The 19,014-nt window shown below is 33.9% G+C and overlaps 1 protein-coding gene across 3 annotated transcripts in view; it reads left to right on the forward strand.

The window, feature by feature from the left end:
• CSMD3 (CUB and Sushi multiple domains 3) overlaps positions 1-19,014 on the forward strand; it is a 383,091-nt gene that overhangs the window by 325,669 nt on the left and 38,408 nt on the right. For 2 of the 3 annotated variants that reach the window (XM_054385441.1, XM_054385443.1), the window contains 12 exons: positions 2,275-2,452; positions 3,648-3,793; positions 5,327-5,407; positions 6,465-6,578; positions 8,765-8,953; positions 9,405-9,551; positions 10,331-10,519; positions 11,824-12,009; positions 13,352-13,546; positions 14,526-14,699; positions 17,117-17,290; positions 17,543-17,716. In XM_054385441.1, coding sequence (XP_054241416.1) covers positions 2,275-2,452; positions 3,648-3,793; positions 5,327-5,407; positions 6,465-6,578; positions 8,765-8,953; positions 9,405-9,551; positions 10,331-10,519; positions 11,824-12,009; positions 13,352-13,546; positions 14,526-14,699; positions 17,117-17,290; positions 17,543-17,716 — 1,947 coding nt within the window. The remainder of the gene's footprint in view (positions 1-2,274; positions 2,453-3,647; positions 3,794-5,326; positions 5,408-6,464; positions 6,579-8,764; positions 8,954-9,404; positions 9,552-10,330; positions 10,520-11,823; positions 12,010-13,351; positions 13,547-14,525; positions 14,700-17,116; positions 17,291-17,542; positions 17,717-19,014) is intronic. The other variant, XM_054385442.1, reaches the window with a different exon arrangement.

The following is a 19,014-nucleotide window of genomic DNA, read 5'->3' on the forward strand; positions in this document are numbered from 1 at the left end:
AAAGCAAAGCATCTTCTTTTCTGGATTTTTGCATTACACTCTGAATTATCTATCTAAATTTAGACATGTACTCAAAATTCCTTCTGGGGTCAGTGAGCCGCAGGCATTTCTGGGGGATGTGGCAGCTGAATTAAGACACATCTGATACTGAATTCATAAGGAGAAGCCATATCTCCTGAAAAAGAGATGACGGCTACACTGTCTTTTGAAAGTGGAAGAAGTTAATTCATCACAATTGAATTCATCATGCATTTTCTGGATCCTGAGGGAATAGTAAAAGTTCATGTCTTAACTGCTAGACAGCTCAGTTTTCCCCTGTTACTTACTTCTACCTATATTTTCTGTGCCTCAAAATCAAGACAACTAATTTACTGAGCAGAGTGATACTGTTTCATTGAATTACATTACTGGAATTAATAATTTAACTAGTAAATTCTAAGATGTCCAAAGTGTGTTCCTGTTCTGAATATTACTTTTGATGAAGTTCCTGAACAGTGAACTGAAGTTCTTTGTTTCTCCTTAATGCGATACGAAAAGTTGCAGATAAAATTCAACCTGATTTGTAATGGAGATCTAGCATGTAAGATGTGCTGCATGATTACAGACTGACAACATTGCTCAAATCCCAGGAAAAAAAAAGAAAATTTATTTGGGATTTGGTGAAAATATTTGCCATAGTACTTTTAGTAAAGAGTTTTTTGACTTTTTTATGTGTTACTGATATTTTTGAGTTTCTTTGGTTTGGTTGGTTTTCCTTACTGTTCGAGTAAAAAGTTAATTAGGTATCTTCTAGTTGTGCTTGATTTGAGATAAAGACCTTGTGTTCAAAAGCACTAAAAGGAATTGGGTTTTCTTTGTATATGGCTAGTGCTTGAAATAGATCTGCTTACATCTATATTTGTTTTAATACCTTTATAGTAAGGCAGCACAGACTAAGGCTTGTTTAATGCTGCAGACTTCTTGAAGCAGACAGTCTGAATTAAATATCACTAAATGTGGTTGCTCTTTAAACAGTTGTATTTTCTTATCCTTGCATCCTTATGCACCTAAAATTCCTTTAACCTGTGCTCAGCACCATCTAACCTCTCTGACCCTTCTTTATTCATCTCCCTCAGCTTCATCCTTTTGGAATCTATTCCCTATCCTTTTCCAGGAAATCTCATTACCTGACAGTTATCAGACCATGTCTTCACTCCCCTAAGACCCTGCTGCAAAATCAATTCTGTCTGCACTGCTCAAAACCCCTTGAGACTTTGAAGCTAAAAGCTGAAGAAAAACAATATACCTGCTGTTGAGTCAGAATGGGTGAGGTGTGACTCTGAAAGTCTCCTTAGCCTACAGTTCAGCACCAGAGTATATACATATATAAACCATGACATGTGCCTTACCTAAATACAAGCAATACACAGTCCTTGTATGCCAAACTTGTATTTCCAGTAATTTGTTCTCTGGTTAGAGGTTCTGAAGTATATTTTGAGGACCGTGGGTTGCCCGTTTTCGGTGGAGTGGGAAGAATACAATAAAATTAAAATAAATGATACCATTTTAGGTTTTGCTCAGTTTTTCAGAACTAGTGTTCTATTGCATAATTTCTTTTCAGTGATAACAAGGTGGTGTAATATTCAACATGCATCTGAATGTCTGTGGAGAAAATCATACAGCTTGGACTAAAATGCATAGTTATGGAAGTTCGAAAGCTGTATGGTCACTCTTGCATTGTACTGATGTCCAAAATGTGTGTACTTTAACAAGAATTATAGGAAGGACTTACTTCATCTAGTAGAAGTTACCTCAGGAAATGCAAAGTTGCAATTCATGCATAAAATATTTAAATTTTTAAAATTCCCCTCTAATTTCCACCCCCATCCATCCTCCATCAACTTAATGTATCTCCTCTCTAACCTGGTAATTTTGGTTTTCTACTATCTTGTGACAATGAATTAAAATGACTAAAGTATTTTGCTGTGAATTTGTGGCTGACATTTACACAAAGCTGTAATAATTTGGTTTCATTTGTTCTGGGAATAATTTAAACTAAGTTCTAAGTATTTCTTTAATTCCAATTCTGTTAGTATTTATGCCATCAAAATTACTTTTTCTTTCTCTTTTTCATATTTGACCAATAATACCAAACAGACTTCTAACTCCACAAAATACAGTAATATCTGTTTTCTATACACAGCAATGGTTTTACATTATCTAGTTACATTTAAATGTTTGGTACAATATGTGATAAACATCTAAAATCTTTTAAAAATAAGTATCTTCTTACAGCCCTATGTGGAGGAAACATAACTGCAATGAATGGCACCATATACTCTCCAGGATACCCTGATGAATATCCAAACTTCCAAGACTGCTTCTGGCTTGTAAGAGTGCCACCTGGTAATGGAATCTATATCAACTTCACAGTTCTCCAAACAGAGCCAATATATGATTTCATTACTGTTTGGTAAGGATACACTTTCAACATGTTTTTTAACCTTCATGTGAAACAATGTAACAAGGCATATATTAAAGAGCATATTTATAATTTTTCTCCTTTTGACACTGGTATTCTCTTCAGGGGAAACGAGTGATTTGCAGTAATCCATATTTTCCAATGCACCTTTCTCTCTGGATAGCACTGGACCTGAAGTGTCATGGTCCTTGTCTTAAGAATTCAAAAATAATAGCAGTGTGGTTTAATTTCTCAATGAAAAAAAATTAAATTATACTATGGCAGGTTAACAGCAACTAAGAGAAGTAGTGCTTACCAAAAAAGTGATGATAAGTTTATGTTTTTATAATGTTTTACAGTGTTAATACAAGAAGCTACAGCGACACTTTATTTCTTCCAAGCTGGCTTCTTTTGAACTGTTAAGGGTACATGAAAGGAGAGACTATATATATCTTTGACTATGAAGAACAAAAACAACAACAACAGTAGAGCTAATCACACTTGAAAACAAATTGTGTCCTCTACATACCTGAACCAATGCCTTTCATACATCTTTTTAGACAATGAAGCACCCATTTTTCATAGTTGCAAAGCTGATAAAGGCAGGAGGCTGTAACCAACTGTAACAACAATCACAGTAGTCTTGAAACTGTTACCAATGAATCTCCTGACGTTTCGACAGTGTGTTCAGTAGAGTATAAGCATTTTGATTTAACTGAAGATGATATACACTTTGTCTTAAAAACAAACAAACAAAAAAAAACCCCGCTATTCATCTCTCAATTTGTTTTTCCTAGAAATGACCAAATTTCAGCAAATGTGGGAGATGATCAGTATTAGATTTATTAATTTTCCAGTAGCCACATTTGAAAGCATAGATTATAAAAAGTAAACAATTTGTGTCAGGAAGATGAAGCACAATTACAAATTCAATCGTTTTGAGCTTGTGGCTATTCTTATTTAAAAATAAGAATATTGCTTCCCAAAGTAAATTGTGAAGAACCTCTAGGCTACTACTTATTATACTTTGATCCACACAGAGAATTTCAAAAGACGTTCAGCCCTTAATGTCTACTTTATCTGATTTTAGATAATTCATGACCTTAGAGGAATCTAGATAAATTTTACTACATTATATTTAAATTAGGAGGAATTAAATTATTTACTTGGGATAAAAAATTATTGTGGTGTGTTTTTTTTTTTTTAGGGATGGACCAGACCAAACTTCTCCTCAAATTGGTCAATTTAGTGGCAACACTGCACTAGAATCAGTCTATAGCACTTCCAATCAGGTTTTGATCAAGTTCCACAGTGACTTTACTACCAGTGGCTTCTTTGTACTTAGTTACCACGGTAAGTGTGACAAATTACACTGTTTCATTGTCTATACAGATTACTGTGAGAAGAAAACTCATGAAATAAATTACCTTTTGTAAGAAGGGTTGCTATTACTGACTGACCATCACTAGGGTCATGCAAAATGGTCATATCTAGTAATAGAGTGTCTCTAAAGAGCTTGATGCCCTTGTATTTGTTTCTTTTGTTATTATGGAAATTGTCATTCTACAAGTGTGGGGTCCAATGTGTAACAAAGTTGGAAACTAAGCAACACAAATGATTATTCATGAAGGAACTTAAATCACTTTTTTGTTTGATGTTGCAAGATAAATAAATCTCACAGTGTCCTTATGTCTGTAGTCCCTCATATGAGCTGCATATAATTCATAGCAATAAAGGCAAGGCTGTGAGACAAGTCAAAATTATTTAAAATAGATAATTTGGGGATTAAAATGAACTATAGCCCTAAAGGAGAGACATTTGAGGATAATTTATTGAATCCATTTTTAAATTATCTCAGGTGATTTGGGAAAAAAATGCAAATAGTACAACTCTTCTTTATTTAACTGGTGTGGTATATTTTAAATTATTTTATCCTAAGGAAAGATGTTAGCTTGCTGACTCACTGATTTAATTGGCTCTTCATTATGTGATCAACAGAAAAGCAGTGGAGTAGGAAGATGTCAGATATGGGTAACTCAGTAGCAATACAATTTCTTACCTGGATTAAATGGAAATTTTGCAAATGACAAAATTTTGACTAATTTGATTTACTAAAGTATCCAAGCACAGGAAGTATAACTGACACTGAATTGAGTGCCATAAGTACATCATGTTTCCTAGCTAATGTGAGATGTTATAAAACAGTGCTATACGAAAATGTAATTATCAGTAAAAACCAGCCATGCATGACTCATTGATCAACCTGAGTGTACACCTGAAAATGTGGAAGACTATGCTGTCAATATAATTGCTTCAGTGTAATTTCTTTGGCTGGATTTCTGTCCTAGTTGCATTCAGACCAAAGGGAATGTTTTTTTCCTGTGTCCAAACACAAGCCTATCCTCATTGGATCTCCATAAAATAATAAAGCTATATAGCTTTTGCATAATCTACATACTTGGTTTTTTATCATTTTTTCCACCTAACTATTTTGCCTGGCTGTTGTATACATGTGCTAGAACTCAAAAAGTTATTTTATGTAAGACTTTAAATGAGAAGTTTGAAAGTAAAATTATTCTCTGACCCTATCTGCAGGTGAGATGTGTGTTCCCCAACTGTTCATCTACTGGGAAATTTCACATTCAAAATGTTTCTGTCCATCAGTTGTGCTGCCTCTGCATAGAATCTTTTGGATTCTAAAACTCATTACAGTTTCAAAGTGGAAGAGTTCTGCAGCAAAATTGTATTTTTGAAGAGGGCTTTTTATTGAAATGAAATAACTAATAAAGAACACAGATGCAACTTCCATTTTTTTATTAATTATGATGTTCTTATGCTTCCTATCTAAGCAGGGGAATGTCAACTGTGCTTTTTTCCTGTTTGTAGCCTACCAGCTCCGAGTCTGCCAGCCTCCAACAAATATACCGAATGCTGAAATTCTAACTGAGGATGATGAATTTGAAATAGGTAATATGACAGAAAATAAATGCAGTGTTTCAAACAAAACATGTGCTCTGAATAGAAATTTAGTGCTTTTTCAGGATGCAAATCCTTCTCATAATATTTTTAATTATCTTCAGTTTAATTTTTTTCATAATATTTGATATAAAACATGGTCTTATACTGAAACACACAAACAAAACCCACAAAGCTGCCTGTGTAGACAATGGTATGTTCTGTGACCTGAACAGTAAAATCAAATTTGTAAAAATTAGGAGAATCTGAGAAGAGGATGACATCCTGATGTTCTAATACTTGTTAATAATATTACTTAGCCACCTGTCATATAAACAAATATGATTTACCTGATCAGATGTCAGATGTCTGATCAGCTAGTTTTCCTCTCATATTAGCAAAACAAAACCCAAAAAACAACCAAAACCCAAAAACTTGGACCCAGATGAACAGAAGAACTGATGGGATATAGAAATTTTCAATTTTATTGGCATATAAGACCATATGAATTTTCAATTTCTTAATTTAAACATGTCAGTTTCTTGTTCTCACCATACCAAATTTAGATAATCCAGTTGCTGTTTGGTTTTGGTTTGTTTGTGTGATTGGTTTGGTTTGGTTTCATTTTTTCCCTTGTGTTTTTTTGTTTGGTTGGTTGGGGTTTTTTTGTTCCCCCCCCCCCCTCTTTAGGATTGTATGGGTTACTAACTTGATCTTATGTCTTTATTTAATTTCATAATCATTATGCAAAAAACTATGTTGCTTAAAACTTTGTAGACACATGGTTCACACAGCATCTGTCAAACTCAGACAAATTAGTGAACTCTCCAGCTAATAGTGTGGTGTAAATCAGTGATAGATGAAGCATAGTGTGCAACACAATGCTCATTTACTACATTTCTTAGACTAATCAAAGTTGCTGATGCCAGAGGTCATTTAAGCCATTATATATGGCTGCAAGAAACTTCATTAATCAATAACGATTTCAAAGCTAAAAGTCCTGGTTAATTGTTTTTTAATGTTTCTTTTGTTTATTTGTGTTTTGTCTTCTTTCTTTTTTCCCAAACAGGAGATATAATAAGATACCAGTGTCAACCAGGCTTTACATTAGTTGGTAATGAGATTCTGACATGTCGACTAGGTGAAAGGCTTCAGATGGATGGAGCACCACCTACTTGTCAAGGTTTTTTCTCTTTTTTTTTTTTCTTTTCTATCTATCAGACCAGATGAATTCTGATTCCTTAAATACCCTCCACTGTCTCTTTACATAAGATGGCACATTTCAGTCATTTTGATGCTATTCCCAATATTATCATGCTGTTATGTAGAATATCTGTGAAATATTAATGCAAAATGATTATCAATGTTTTAATTAATTTGACGGATTTAAAGGAAAGGCCCAAGTTTATGTTTTCTTACTAATTTTTCCATTTATTTCCATAAAGATAAATGTGAAAATACAATTCTGATATCATACATATATCATGTATGGTAAGACATTTCAAGGAAAAAAAAAATCCATACAAAATAAACCCAAACCCAAAACAAAAAACCAAACACAACGACACAAAAAACTCATGGCTGCATAAAAGTGTAATTTTTGGAAACAAAAGCAACTTTGAGCCCTGACAGTTGTTGTGATATTCCTTCATGATCCATCTACTCCTGAGCTTAATATTCTAACATCAACTGCAAGATTAAAATACTTTCCCAAATCAGTCATAATAACACAGCTGATTTACATTTGTATTAAATGAAAAATACTGCCATCTGGATTTCCACCAATCAGATGTTCGTTGTTGTTTTTTCCCCAGCAATTTTAATTAATTAGCATATCTATAAAACACTCATGATGAAAGATTTATTTGCAAATAGTGAATTAATTCTGAATAAATCTACTACTTTTACAAGTAAGGCTTTGATATTTAACCATTTCTTAGTAATTTCTAAAGGTTCAAACTGGTGCACAATTTACTTGTTATGAATTTAAACATCAGTACGCTAATACTTAGAACTTAATTATGACTGTAATGTTCAACCCAGTTTTTATCTGAAAGTTGAAAAATTGCTGTCTTGTACCCTTTTCTTGCATTCTTGAAAATCTGGAAGGTTAACTACTACTGCTGAATATCCCATTTTCCCCTGGTTTTATGTACAAAACTATGCAAAATAGTACCTATCAGTCTAGCTCTTAAAAATGCAAAGTGATGTTGAATTGTGTTTTAAAAGACCTTTAACGCTGATAGTTCCTGAAAATTCATGCATTAATTTAGGTATGAATGTGTTTAGGAATAGCTTCCAATACTCCAAATTAAAATTCTAACTTAGCAGACTCATTGCATTTAACGGCTGGGAAACCATAGTAACTTCCAGCCACTGGTTTAAATATTAAAATGATTTAGTAATAGACAGGACAAACACAGACGTATGTGTTGATCCTGAGGCATTCTCTCTGCATGTGTTGCTGAAAGCATATTTATATTAATTTCAAGACCCAAGACAAAAACTCAGGAAACAATTTCAGTTACCATGGATAATCTTTTCTTTGTCACACAGAAATGCTAAATATTAAATCAAAGCTCTTATTGTTTCAGTCTAAAGCTGAATGATATTAACAAAATCTTCAGTTAGCACATTTGGTTGGCAAGAGGAGGGGGCCAGGCTCTTTTCAGTGGTTCACAGTGATAAGACAAGGAACAACAGGTTCAAACTTGAACATAGAAGATTTCACCTCAACATGAGGAGAAACTTCTTCACAGTGAGGGTGACAGGACTGGACAGTGACTGGAACAGGCTGCCCAGGGGGGCTGTGGAGTCTCCCTCTCCGGAGACTTTCAAAACCCACCTGGATGCATTCCTGTTCGGACTACCCTAAGTGATCCTGCTCTGGCAGGGGTGTTGGACCGGATAATCTCTTGAGGTCCCTTCCAACCTCTGATATACTGTGAGACTGTGATTTAGAAAATAAAATTAAATTAAAAAATCAAAGCAATTAGTTAAAACATGTTTAAAATTACTTTTCAAACTCTTTATTTAGAATCTGACTGCCAAAAAAACATAGTGTCTTCAAGTTTTGCTTTTAGTGTAAGAATTCACCTGGAATTATTGCTAACAGTAACAGTAATCTGAGGAAAAATAAAAATTCTATGGTTCACTTTTTAAACAATGCAACAATTTAGTGCACAGCCTAAAAGAATATTTTAAAAAAATGTCATGAAGGGACAAATTCTGAAGGTTGCAGGGTTTATTTTCAAGATAAAGATTACTTTAGAAATTTTTTTCTTTCTTTTGAACTCAGGAAAATTTTGCAATCACGTCAAATAGAAATAGTGAGCTTTAGATTATTTTACCAATCTTTCTGTTTCCCAGTGCTCTGTCCAGCCAATGAAATGCGTCTGGATTCAACAGGAGTAATACTGAGTCCTGGATATCCTGACAGCTATCCAAATCTCCAGATGTGTGCCTGGACCATTACTGTGGAAAAGGGTTATAATATCAGCATGTTCTTCGAATTCTTCCAGACAGAAAAGGAATTTGATATACTTGAGGTGTTTGATGGTAACTATAGGATGCACAACTTTGGATTATGTTTTTTTCTCTCTATATGTGCATTTTTATAGTGCATCTGTGTAATCAATATTTTTTATGCAAACTAATTTGTCAGTATAAAAAAAAATAAATAAGAAATTATTTGCATTTTTGTGTTAAAAGGAACTGTTGTATTACTGTGTTCCAAGATTGTACTGCAATAATTATGTTTAGAAATATTTTTTCTGAAAAAAATATGTACTCTAGTGTACAACATGCAGTATCCACTTCCTTTTTTAATTCAGAATAATTAACCATTTGCTTGTATGACGTTTTTTACATGTATTAATTGTATTTGTAAAATGTATTGTATGTTTTTTTAAACTTTGTAACTCCCTGTGCTTTTTTTTTTGTTTGTTCATTTGGTTTTGGTTGTTGTTTTTTTGGTTTTGGTTTTGTTTTTCTTCTTCCTTACATCAAGGACCAAATAGTCACAGCCCATTGCTCATTTCTCTCAGTGGGGACTATTCATCTTCTCTAAATATAACCAGCAACAGCCATGAAGTGTTTCTCCGGTGGTCAGCAGATCATGGCACCAATAAAAAAGGTTTCAGGATAAGATATATAGGTATGTAAATTTAACTTTCTTAAATGTGTATAAAGTTTCAATATGAAACATTTATTTATGTGAAAAGGGCAATGTAAGCTACAATTTCTAACATTAATTGCCCACTGAAAGGAAATTCATAAGCAAACAATATGTATTTTAAATGGGCTACTTAGTTGTAAGTCACTTTTACACCAATCCTCTGGCAAAGTAGCTAAAATCAAGTGACTTTGTACTCATAGACACATTGAACAAGTGAGTTAAAAGAAATGCAAGCATAATGACAGTATAATAGGTGAGCAATCTTTAATGTCAGAGACACTTAATGTATCTAAATCCTTTCAGACTATAATGACTACAGCTCTTGAAGATCATTTTGCTCTCATAAAGGTTTCTGAATTTTGGTAGTATTTTTTTTGTGGGTTTTGTTTTTGTTTGGAGGCTTTTTTCAGTGTATACTGCTTAAATATATACAATTGCAATAAATTTTATCATGAACTAAAATTCTCTAGCTTACTTGGTTGAAAAAAAGAAAATTATTAAGAAAACCTGTTACACAAGTGATCTATCACTGCATTTCCTTTGAAGCTTCTAAAATCTGAAGCATCTATAAATCCCTATTCTTTCACATTTATACTTAGCTAAATTGCTTGATGCACGCTCAAAAATAAAACAACATTTAGTGACATTTTCTCAGCTTGTTATCAGTTAACTATCTGCTGAAATCAACAAGAATTTGTCAAGAATCATCATCTGGATTCTAAATACATCTTTTGTTTATTCAATATTCATGTTTAAAGCTCTCTACTGTAGTACTCCAGAGTCCCCTCCACATGGTTTCATTGTCAGTCAGACAGGTGGACAGCTCAACAGTATGGTTCGCTGGGCTTGTGATCGAGGTTTTCGGCTCGTTGGGAAAAGTACTGCTGTATGCAGGAAGTCTCCACATGGTTATTACTCATGGGATGTTCCAGTACCAGCCTGTCAAGGTAAATTCTTTCATTATAAAATAATGCACCATAAGAAACTTTCTGTTTCTAATGTAAGCTGCCATTTGTCTGAATAGCAGGTAATTTTTCTGCCCAGTAAAACTTAAAAAAGCTAATGTATTTTTTAAAAAGAGTATTTCAACGGAATTCACTGACAATAAAAAAAAAAAGTAAAATTAAATGTGATGGAAAATAAATACCTTGGGTATTTCAGATACAGTAAGCACCAGTTTGGTCACGTTTTCATTTTAGTGTCATGAAAGCTCAGTTTCTTTCTTTGGTCATATGAAGTGACAGTACACCTTTGTCCAATATTTACTAAGAAGTGGAAGATGGACATTCTGGTTCAGATAACCTGTCACTTTTTATCCCTCTCGGATCATACCTCTGGAAGATAGAATTCAATAACTCCTTTGGGGTCTTTGCTGTCTCGTAATCACTGTTTTCTTATTTTCTTCAAAGTGTGTGTTTGTCTCTAGTTGCCAGCATGTTATGATAGCTATAACATACGTGCTTTTTATGGTTATCCAGATGAGGTGATCAAATTAATAATTTTCTGTGATCTCCTTTAAAAAAAAATTACATGTTGTGTTCACTTGCTTTTTATGGTGATTGATCTATATTTTTAACATTGATCCTACTACTTCTTTTCTGCAAGTCGTGACAGCATTAGTGCATTACTTATGTCTCTGCTGTGATTATTAGCTTTGGTACCATGCCACATTGTTGATATATTGCTCATGAACCATATCGGGTTTATGTTAGATCAGCTCACAATAAGAACAAAAATAAATTACTTTTTTTTTTAAATCAACTATTTATACATACTATGAGAGGCTTAACTTTTCCTATCTCTATGTAGGCAGGAGAGGTGATTTCTTAGGGTATGAGATTCCACTTCAAAGTCAAATACTTAAGAGTTAGGTGCTAAGCTCTTTTCAATTTTGTTCCCCAGAGAGCATTATTTAGAGTCAGATCTTGTCTTGGTACTTTCTTCCTACTGATCAATTTTTTTCTCAGGTATTCTCCATTCCCTCTTCTTTGATTATCTTCTGTATTTTGATTGGATATCTCCAGAGTTATAAACCATTGTTCTTATTTTAACCTTCTCCATCAAAAGAAAAAAAAAATCCTGAGACTTATTTCACTAAAATTTTAAGGGAATTTATTTGTAAGCTTAAAATGCACATTAATATCTTAAAAGTTTAATTCTCTGAATTAACGCTACACTGCATAAATGAGTGGATGAGTGGAAGCTTATAATGAAGAAGATACAAAACAACTGTGTCTTTCACTTTACTCAGCAATATCTTGTGGAATTCCTAAAGCTCCATTAAATGGTGGGATATTAACTACAGATTACTTAGTTGGCACCCGTGTTACGTATTTTTGCAATGATGGATATAGACTATCAGCCAAGGAACTTACAACTGCAGTCTGCCAGCCAGATGGTACCTGGAGCAATCACAATAAAACACCTCGCTGTGTAGGTAAGTAACCTGAAAAACCTCTCCAGTGAGTAAGAACCTGGCTGTATATTTTATTTATGTATCCAGGGCACAAATCTTCACATTACTTAAACTTTCATCCTCAGATTATTTTATTCTGTGAATAATTGTTGGCATTAAATTATTGTGAAATAGGTATTTGAGATGTATATAGGTGAGATATATATCAACACATTTTTTGACAGCAGAAGAAATACACTAAAGAATTCGTGATAGAATACATTCAAACTAATAACTAATTTACAGCTAAATCAAAGTCAATGTTTGCAGAGATTTATGCAAAAGACATCCTTCAGTGAGAGTTGCATAGTTCATATACTGTTAACAAATCCTATTTACTATCCAGAACTCCAAAGTCTCTGGTGCTCTGGGTTACTTATTTGAAACTCCTGCTTACTGCTGATATTCATTCTGTCATTATAAACTTATACAATCTAAACTTGGGGGAACAACTGAAGAGAAAATGCATGTTCAGTCCCAAAGAAATGGGATATGGGGTATGCAGTCCCAGGTGATTGTTAAGACTGTTACAGAAATGTCAGTGTTTTGTGCATGATATCATTTCGATTATTTCAATCAATTAATTTTAGAAAGAAAAGAAAGCACATCCTAGAATAACTTTCAAGAGTTTTCTTTTTTCCCCCCCTTTCTCCCCTCTCTGTCATTTCCTTGTAAGTTACATTCTCTCATATTTTGCTCAATCTAAAGAATTCCAAGTGGAAGGAATGTAGTATCCAGCAAAGATTTTCCTCTCTGCTTTTCAATTATGAAAAAAAACCCTATGTTTGTTAACCTTATTCTACTAGATGATGGTTGTAGAGGGTATTTGTAGGAAGAACACATAGAATTAAGACACTAGATAGAAATGCATAGCTGCTGAAAAAACCCACTTGGATATAGATATTATGTTATCTATCACCAATGTACAGCCTCTCCAAAGTCTGAGTCTTTAATAACTCACGGAATTTACCTGTGTAGAAAAATAATTCCTATATTGAAATATAGCTAACATTTTAGTACAGATTCTGGTGTCTGAGCTAAAGTGTCACAAGAGTTCTATGATGATTTGAGTTGAACTGTGGATTCTATCTACATCAAGTGCATAGCTGTGCATGCAGTCACTGCTCTGACTGGACCATTGGATGTTATTAATTAAATAAGAGAACTTGTACCTGCTAGCCACAGGCAATTTCAGGTACAGACTTGCTCTTCATATGTTATGTCTCTATGTATATAATACATTTCTGAATTAATAATGGTACAGACTTTCCTAATTTGCCTGCACTAAGCCACAAATAACTATGTGCTTTTGTTATTTTGGAAGTTGTAACATGTCCGAGCATCAATTCTTTTACGCTGGAGCATGGACGATGGAGAATAGTGAATGGTTCACATTATGAGTACAAAACAAAAGTAGTTTTCAACTGTGATCCAGGGTATTATGGTTTGGGACCAGCATCCATCGAGTGTCTTGCTAATGGCACCTGGAGTTGGAGAAATGAGCGGCCCTACTGTCAAAGTGAGTATATGTTGCATCTGCATCTGCTGTACAAACTTCAGATAAAAATATTTTATCTGAAAATAAAATATTTTCAAAGTGACTATATGTTGCATTTGCATCTGCTGTACAAACTTCAGATAAAAATATTTTAGTTGACTGAATTAGAAATTAACTTATTAAATATTGGCATCGGTTAATTAAAAAAAGGAATTTCCTGGCTGGAAATTCTGAGTATCCTAAAAGCTATCACTTACAAGTATAGTCCATTGTATTTAGTGTCAAGGAAATGTCTTTCAACATTCTTCTGGATTTTAAAGTTCCCTAAATCTACAAATGTACAAATAAATGACAGAAATCATTATCCTATATATCTTTCTAGGTCAGGAATGTTGTACAGTCTATAAAAATGCAAAATCATTTTATTCTGTCTTTACACTTAAAAACACTAATAAAGTTGATTTTGATAATTCTTTAAATTAGTAAAGAAAACTTATGATTCTGAGTCAAGAGATGTTTTGATTTGTAAAGACATATTGAGGAATTCCATGTACATTGTTCACTCATTATGAGAATACATTGTGTGAATGCTTGGGCAACCATTTCATTATGAACTAGGAAACAAAAAATTGTATCTTCCCCCAAAAAATAATTATTTTTTTCTAAAACAATGATTGCAATATTCCAGTATTAAAACCAAAGCAAAACCAAACCAAACCCATTGATAAAACTAAGGTAATTAAATAGGAAGTAACAGTGTTCTGCACAGTGAGGTTTTTAACTTTATGAAGACAATTTTAATTGGTCCTCCCCTACCTCCTTCTTTAAGTGTTATTTCTGGGGAAGAAGTAGCCTTCATATGCAGTGGGTTTGATTTATTTATTATTTGTTTTTCTGATTGACTGCTTGATAATTATTACTAGTTGATAAGTATTTATGTTATTGTGTGTCAGTGGTAATCAGCTGTACATTTCTATTCTGTTTTGGTTTTGCCGTAAAGTTATTTCTTGTGGAGAACTTCCTACACCTCCAAACGGGAATAAGATTGGAACTCAGATTACGTATGGATCTACAGCTATATTTACTTGTGACTCAGGATACATGCTAGTTGGGTCTGCAGTGAGGGAATGTCTCTCTTCTGGACTCTGGAGTGGAATTGAGACCAGATGTTTAGGTATGAATACCTCTGACATGGCTTGCCTATTTTTTCTCCTTAGCAGACAAAAGTAAGCATATAAAGAAAATAATAATAATTGATTGCAGAAACTTTGAAAGGAGCACTGCACCCTTATTTCTGAGAGAAAAATCACTATCCTGACACAATTTCTAGAATTTGATACCCTTTTGGTGTACATGTTTAGGCATCTTCACTTATTTAAAGTATTCAGACACCAGTCCCTGAATCTTTTATGATCATAATGAACATATGATCTCAGTGACACAATTTCAGGGCTTCTTTTTAATTCATTATTATCATCTATGTTATGAAAGAAAAAATAAAAACAAAGCAAAGTATATTGCTTTTAAATATTGATGCTTATTAGCAGACTCATGTTTTGGGGGTTTGTGGGGGTTTTTTGAACAAAAATAGACTATAAAAGGAAAGCAGAGTGGTTTGTGTGGCTGAGTTGTTTGTTTGTTGGTTGGTTGGGTTTTTTTTTTTTCACTAAGATACTAGCTGAATCACTATTCATTTTTCTTGCTTGCCTTACTTGTTTCTGCAGTGAGTTCTCTGCTCTATGTCACAGCTTCTGTGAGGTCAACTACTCTCAGAGAATTTTCCATTGCCATATTGTTTACTGATTCATTGTTTTTCCCAACCTCTCTCTACATTAAATGTCTGTTTGTGACTTCATAGTGTAAATAAAATATTTGTCATATTTTGAGAATACAGAGTAGAAGATTAGACCAAGATATAGAAAGGTTTTTGGCTGCAGGACATTTAAATGTATTTGCACTGAATACCTTTAACGCAAACATGGAATCAATTAGTTTGGAAAAGACCTTTAAGATATTGAATCTCTTAGCCTAACATTAACAAGTTTGCTGATAAAAGATGTCCCTAAGCACCACATCTGCACATCTTTTAAATACCACCAGGGATGATGATTAAACCACTTTCCTGGGCAGCCTGTTCCCATGCTCGACAACCCTTTCAACAAAGAAATTTTTCCTGATGTCTGACCCAAACCTCCCCTGGTCCTGCTGGCCTCTCTGTTTCTGATACAGGCCACCTGGTCACACTACTGGCTCATATTCAGATGGCCATCAGCTAACACCTCTGGGTCCTTCTCTGCCAGGCAGTTTTCCAGCCTCTCTTGCCAAAGCCCGTACTGTTGTATGGGGCTGTTGTGACTTAGATGCAGGACCTGACACTTGGCTTTGTTGTATCTCATACATTTCGCCTTGGTTTATCAATCCATACTGTCTGGGTCCCTCAGTAGAACCTTCCTACCCTCAAGCAGATCTACACTCCCTCTCAACATAATGTCATCTACGGACTTACTGAGGGTACATTCAATCCTCTTGTCCAGGTCACTGATAAAGCTACAAATGAGAACTGGCCTCAATACTGAGACCTGAGGAGCACCTTCTGTAACTGGCCACCAACTGAGTTTAATTCCATTAACCACAGCTATTTGAGACCAGGCAGCCAGTTTTTCACCCAGTGAAGTGTTCCCCCATCTATGAGCAGCCAGTTCTTCCAGGAGAATGCTGTGGGGCACAGTGCCAAAGGCTTTACTAAAGTCCAGGTAGACAACATCCACAGCCTTTCTCGCATCTGCTAAGTGTTAGGATATCAGTTAAGTCAAGCAGGACCTGCCTTTCATAAACCCATGCTAACTGGGCCTGATCCCCCAGTTGTTCTGCACGTACTGTGTAATGGCACTCAAGATGATCTGCTCCATGACCTTCCCAGCACCACAGTCAGATTGAGAGGTCTGTAGTTCCCTGGATCCTCTTTCCATCCATTTTGATAGGTGGGTGTCACATGTTACTCTCTTTGAGACTCCTCTGAGACCAGTAGGAAAGAAAGGAAGGAAGATGTTCCAGAGATTCAGATTGCCACAATAAATTGCCCAAGTTAATTTGTTTCCACTGTAATAAGAATATAGCATCCACATGTATTGATATTTGTAATACTTGTATTCTATTTGTGTTTATGTTATTTTTTTATAATTATGTGAAGTATAACAGTGTAGTGGTGGCTTTATTAAGTTTAATCTTAACCAAAATAAAAATCAGGGAAATATTATAGAATTTTACAGGTTTTAATATAAAGGAGTTACTAACATTTAAAAGAAATTTGATAGTATATATAATATTTAAAAGAAAATTGATAGTACATATAATATTTAATCTTTTTGCTGCATGGTATCTTTTGTAATTTTTTGTGTGTGTACAGTCTTACCTATACAAATGAATTTTTCCTTATGTTATTAAAAATAAAACTGAATTAAGTCAGTAAAAAAATATTTTCTAATACTTTTTTGGTTAAATATAAGAGGTTTATTTAAAATTTCTCTTGCATATTTACTGATATCTTCTTCTTTTTTTTTTTTAATTTTTTATTTATTTTGATAAATCTAGCTGGTCATTGTGGTATTCCAGATCTTATAGTCAATGGTCAAGTAATTGGAGAAAATTATGGCTATAGAGACACAGTTGTGTACCAGTGTAGTCCTGGTTTTCGGCTGATTGGTTCTTCTGTACGGATATGTCAACAGGATCACAACTGGTCTGGTCAGCTTCCATCCTGTGTGCGTAAGTAAGCATAGCAACACGTATTGATTTATACTACAGGGATGGCTGACATACAAGATGAGCAGTGACTTTGGAACTTAGTATTCATGTTTAAAAAAAAAAAAAAGAAAAAAGATTTAAAGCAGATTATGAAAATTATGTGGCCACCTTAAATCTGTTGTCACCTACTATTTCCATTGGCTACTAGATACCTGTTGTTTACATAACAATATGGAACTTTTTTGTTTGTTTCTTTATTTTGTACTATACTAGCTGTTAGCTGTGGTCACCCTGGTAGTCCTATTTATGGAAGGACAAGTGGAAACGGTTTCAACTTCAATGATGTTGTGACATTCTCTTGTAATACTGGATATGTTATGCAAGGACCAACCAAAGCGCAGTGTCAGGCTAACAGGCAGTGGAGCCACCCACCACCAATATGCAAAGGTAAGAATGCAAACATTTACAGATTTCAAACTCATCCGAAAAATTAAAGTTGCAAAATAAACTGAAGATAAAAGCACAATGTCTCTATTCCTAATAGGCATCATATTATTAAACAACAAGATTCATAGTTTTGTGATTCTATGATTTTTCTGTTAGGTCTGTTCTATATTCTGGTTGCCAAGATAACTGTTACAGAGAAATGTTTTTATCTGTCTGTAGTTAGAATTCATTTTTTATTTTTTTTCTACAAGTTACAACAGTATTCTCCCCATCTTTAGCCAATATAGTTCTAATAGATGCGTAAGACAGCATACTTATTTTTTTTTTCCTTTTTGTAGTTCTAGTGATCTGACTGCACATTTTGAATTTAAAATTTTCATTCTAATTTGATTAGTATAATCCTTTTGGATTGGTTGCCAACAGTTCTGGATATTACATTTAACATAAAAGATTATGAAATTAATTCTATCTGAGTTTTCATAGGCACTTTTAGAACCGTTTTATTGCCTCTGTCCTTTTTAAGTGTGTTGCTGTGTGCTTTTAAAATGTTTTAATTGTTCTCATTTAGAAACATTTACTTTCTTTTTTTTCTGTAAACTGCTTGTACATAAACAGAAACTGCATTGATTATTTTTCAACATCTTCCCAGCAGCTTCTGTGGATTGTTATCTGTACACAGCCTAAGTCAGGTTATGCATTTACAGTAATTTTATTGGCTCTGCTTTCCTTCCAGTAGGTGTTCTCCACATTCCTTTGATCATGTTACCTTAAACGATACTGCCAAATAGTTTACTGAACTTGAATTTCCATGGAATTTTGTTGACGGGAAGATATTATTTTTTAAATTTACAATACTGAATACATATTGTGTGTTAAGGGTACCTAATAAATCTTATTTTCAGTACAGTTGCTATAAATCACCTCAGTGTTCTGGTGTTGCAGAGTAATGTGCAAAACTGTCTGATATTTTACTGGCCTGTAGGGATCAATAAATAAGTTGATCAGGTTCTACTTTGAGATTTTACAGAGTGCTGAAATCTTCTGTTGGTTTTAGAACAGACTTTAAAAATAAGAAGTATCAGCTTTGTGTAGAATATTATTAGTGTTGTCTGTATTGAAATAAATTCTCTTTAATGTGACAAATTGTTCTATCTGCTTTGAAGTTAAATTAAAAAAAGAAAAAGAATTTTTTTTTGCATATTTGGAAACTGCCTAAAGTGCAATATTATAGGAAAGGCTGACTCCCTTGTGAAGGCTAAATTTGCAATAGTCATAAATTCAGCAATGTAGCTGCTGTT

Source organism: Indicator indicator, chromosome 12, assembly GCF_027791375.1.
Source record: "Indicator indicator isolate 239-I01 chromosome 12, UM_Iind_1.1, whole genome shotgun sequence".
Taxonomy (NCBI): Eukaryota; Metazoa; Chordata; class Aves; order Piciformes; family Indicatoridae; genus Indicator; species Indicator indicator.